This window comes from Mangifera indica, unplaced genomic scaffold (assembly GCF_011075055.1).
Source record: "Mangifera indica cultivar Alphonso unplaced genomic scaffold, CATAS_Mindica_2.1 Un_0005, whole genome shotgun sequence".
In the NCBI taxonomy this organism is placed as follows: domain Eukaryota; kingdom Viridiplantae; phylum Streptophyta; class Magnoliopsida; order Sapindales; family Anacardiaceae; genus Mangifera; species Mangifera indica.
This window is the reverse complement of record NW_025401097.1, coordinates 846,798-849,536: the sequence shown is the minus strand read 5'-3', so window position 1 is coordinate 849,536 and position 2,739 is coordinate 846,798. Positions and strand designations below refer to the sequence as shown.

Below are 2,739 nucleotides of genomic sequence, written 5' to 3'. Positions count from 1 at the left end.
TCATTCGTTAAAAATATATATTTATAATTTATGCAGCGTTTTTTTAATTATTCATGAATTGTCTAAAAACAATAAAAAGAAAAATAATTACTTCTAAAAACTAAAGCATTATCCGCACCTTTCCATGTTTTTCTCCTTGTGCTATGCAATTTCAGCCCTTGTTAGTTTGCATTTCAGCTGTTTTTGGTGCTGAAAACACACAAAACACAATTGCTATGACTGGCAACTATAAGTATAAAATTATCTCTTCTAAATAACTTCATTGACACCTCAATTGAAGCAAATTGCTTTCCAATTAATCTTCACAACCATGCTTTTAGCCTACCTTCAATGCATGATCTTAGCCTTTATTTTCTCTCTTTTTCTAAAGTTTTACAGGAACAAAAACAAGCTGGCCCTCCGCCACTTGCCCATTTTCGGAAATTTTCCTGAATTGTTTTTTGATTTCCACCTTTTACATGATAATCTCAGTCAAATTTTGAGGATTAAAAAGGGCACAATTCTCATCAATTACTGGCTCTCTCCAAACAATTTTTTATTCACCAGTGATCCCGCCAATGTTCACTACATGCTCACCACAAACTTTTCAAGATATCCCAAAGGCGCTGAATGGCAAAAGCGATTCGATATTTTTGGCCACGGCCTTTTCAATTCTGATTTTGAAGAGTGGACAATACAAAGAAAAGCTGCCCGGGGATTCTTCACTCACACAAAATTTCATCAGCTCACTGCCAAAGTCGTCCCGGAAATTATTGAGAAAGGACTCATCCCAGTTTTTGAACAAGCCTGCAATAATGATCTAGCTGTGGATTTGCAGGATTTGTTGAAGCGGTACACATTTGATTATGCGATGATTATCGCCACCGGATGTAACCTGAAATCTCTTTCTGTTGGAATGCCGGAAATTCCATTATTGAAGGCGTTAGATTATGTGGGCGAAGTGATATTTTTTAGGCATATTGTGCCGGAAACACTTTGGAAGTTGCAAAGATTGTTGAGAATTGGGAAAGAAAGAAAATACAGAGATAGCTGGAGCGTTATTGATGAATTCTATCAGAATGTTCTGGTTAAACAAGATGAACCCAGAAAAGATGAAGAGAGTTTCAATCTTTTGAACCTTTACCTGAATCGAAATGATATCATTCAACCTAGAGATAACGATGAGGAAGTCATGAGAGACAACGTAATAAGCACCATTTTCGCCGGCGAAGACACAACAGGTGCTGCACTTTCTTGGTTCTTCTGGTTGCTCTCAAAGAACCCTGAAGCTTTCCGTAAAATCAGAGAAGAGATTAAACTCAATGCAGCACCAAAAGACGCAAACAAAGGTGACGAGGATCGTCCTCGTTTGTTTAATTTCGAAGAGCTGAGCAACCTTGTTTATCTGCATGCAGCTTTGTGCGAATCCTTGAGGTTGTTCCCCTCTATTCCTTATGAAACCAGGACGCCAGTACAGCAAGACAAGCTTCCAAGCGGTCATAGAGTGAATGAAAAGACGATAGTAATAATTTCTACGTATGCAATGGGGAGAATGGAGACGGTGTGGGGCGAAGACTGCTATGAATTCAAGCCGGAGCGATGGATAACAGGCGAGGGAAGAATTAAACATGAGCCCTCTCACAAGTTTTTTACCTTCAATACGAAGCCAAGATTGTGCCCCGGCAAAGAAGTTGCTTTCATTGTAATGAAAGCCATTACATCTGCTATAATTTATAACTATGATATTCAAGTGCTAGAAAATCACCCCGTGATTCCTACTCTTAGTATCAGTTTACGCATGAAACATGGATTAATGGTTAAGATTAATAGGAAATCATATTGAAATTCGAAAAATATAATAAGTGTAAAATTTTAATTGAATATTAATCCATGTTATTACAGATGTATGAATACTTATTAATTACAAAATAAGGGGATGAATGTGTTATTTTATTATTATTAAACTTCGGATCGAATAAAATGCTACTCTTCTTTGTTTCATTCCTTTTTTTTTTTTTTTAATTTTTAATTGGTAATCTATAATTCTTAAAGAGTAACTTACATCAACTTAAATTTAAACAACTCATAAACATCTACGTAATCCAATTTAACAACTTATAATTAATTTGTTGAATTTTGAGTTAATAGTCTGAGTTTATAACTAGTCTCATTATTATGGTTATTCTTACAATCCCCACAAATTCTTAGGATCATTCTTATTTTCCCTTGGCACTAGGTTTAACGGTAGTTCTAATACAGTTTTGCAAAGATTTCCGCTTATCAAGATTGCAAAAACAATATAATCATAATCATGATTACCGCAACAAACATGGTTTACACGTGGTCCCGGGAATTCATTAAAAAAAGTTGGGCACATTACCTTTGCTAATTCATTGGATTTTAATGCATTCTCGACTTGAAAAAAATCTATCATATCGCCGTAGTGCCACATCACTCCACTACTTCAATAAAGGGTTAAACAAATTTTAAATACTTGTTATATATAATAAGTTGTTTTTACATTAATTAACGGGCTGACTACTATCTCCCACTTGAATTATGACAAGTTCTCACCCTTAGGGTTAAAAAAAAAAAAAAGGATTTTTCCCACTTTTCACCAAAAATTAAATGTTAGTTTTAATTATCGAAAAACATTTTTGTCAATTTATAAAACATATGAATATTATAAATTTAATAAAACTTGTAACTCTAAAGTATAAGGAAATTACATTTTTTATCACTAACTTAAAAATTTATCAC

General features: G+C 34.2%; 1 protein-coding gene across 1 annotated transcript; it reads left to right on the top strand.

The window, feature by feature from the left end:
- The first annotated feature begins 568 nt into the window (after nucleotides 1–568).
- On the top strand, nucleotides 569–1,822 carry LOC123205428 (alkane hydroxylase MAH1-like). The gene has a single exon (XM_044622377.1). The coding sequence runs from the start codon at nucleotides 569–571 to the stop codon at nucleotides 1,820–1,822; it is 1,254 nt and encodes a 417-aa protein (XP_044478312.1).
- Nucleotides 1,823–2,739: the final 917 nt, after the last annotated feature.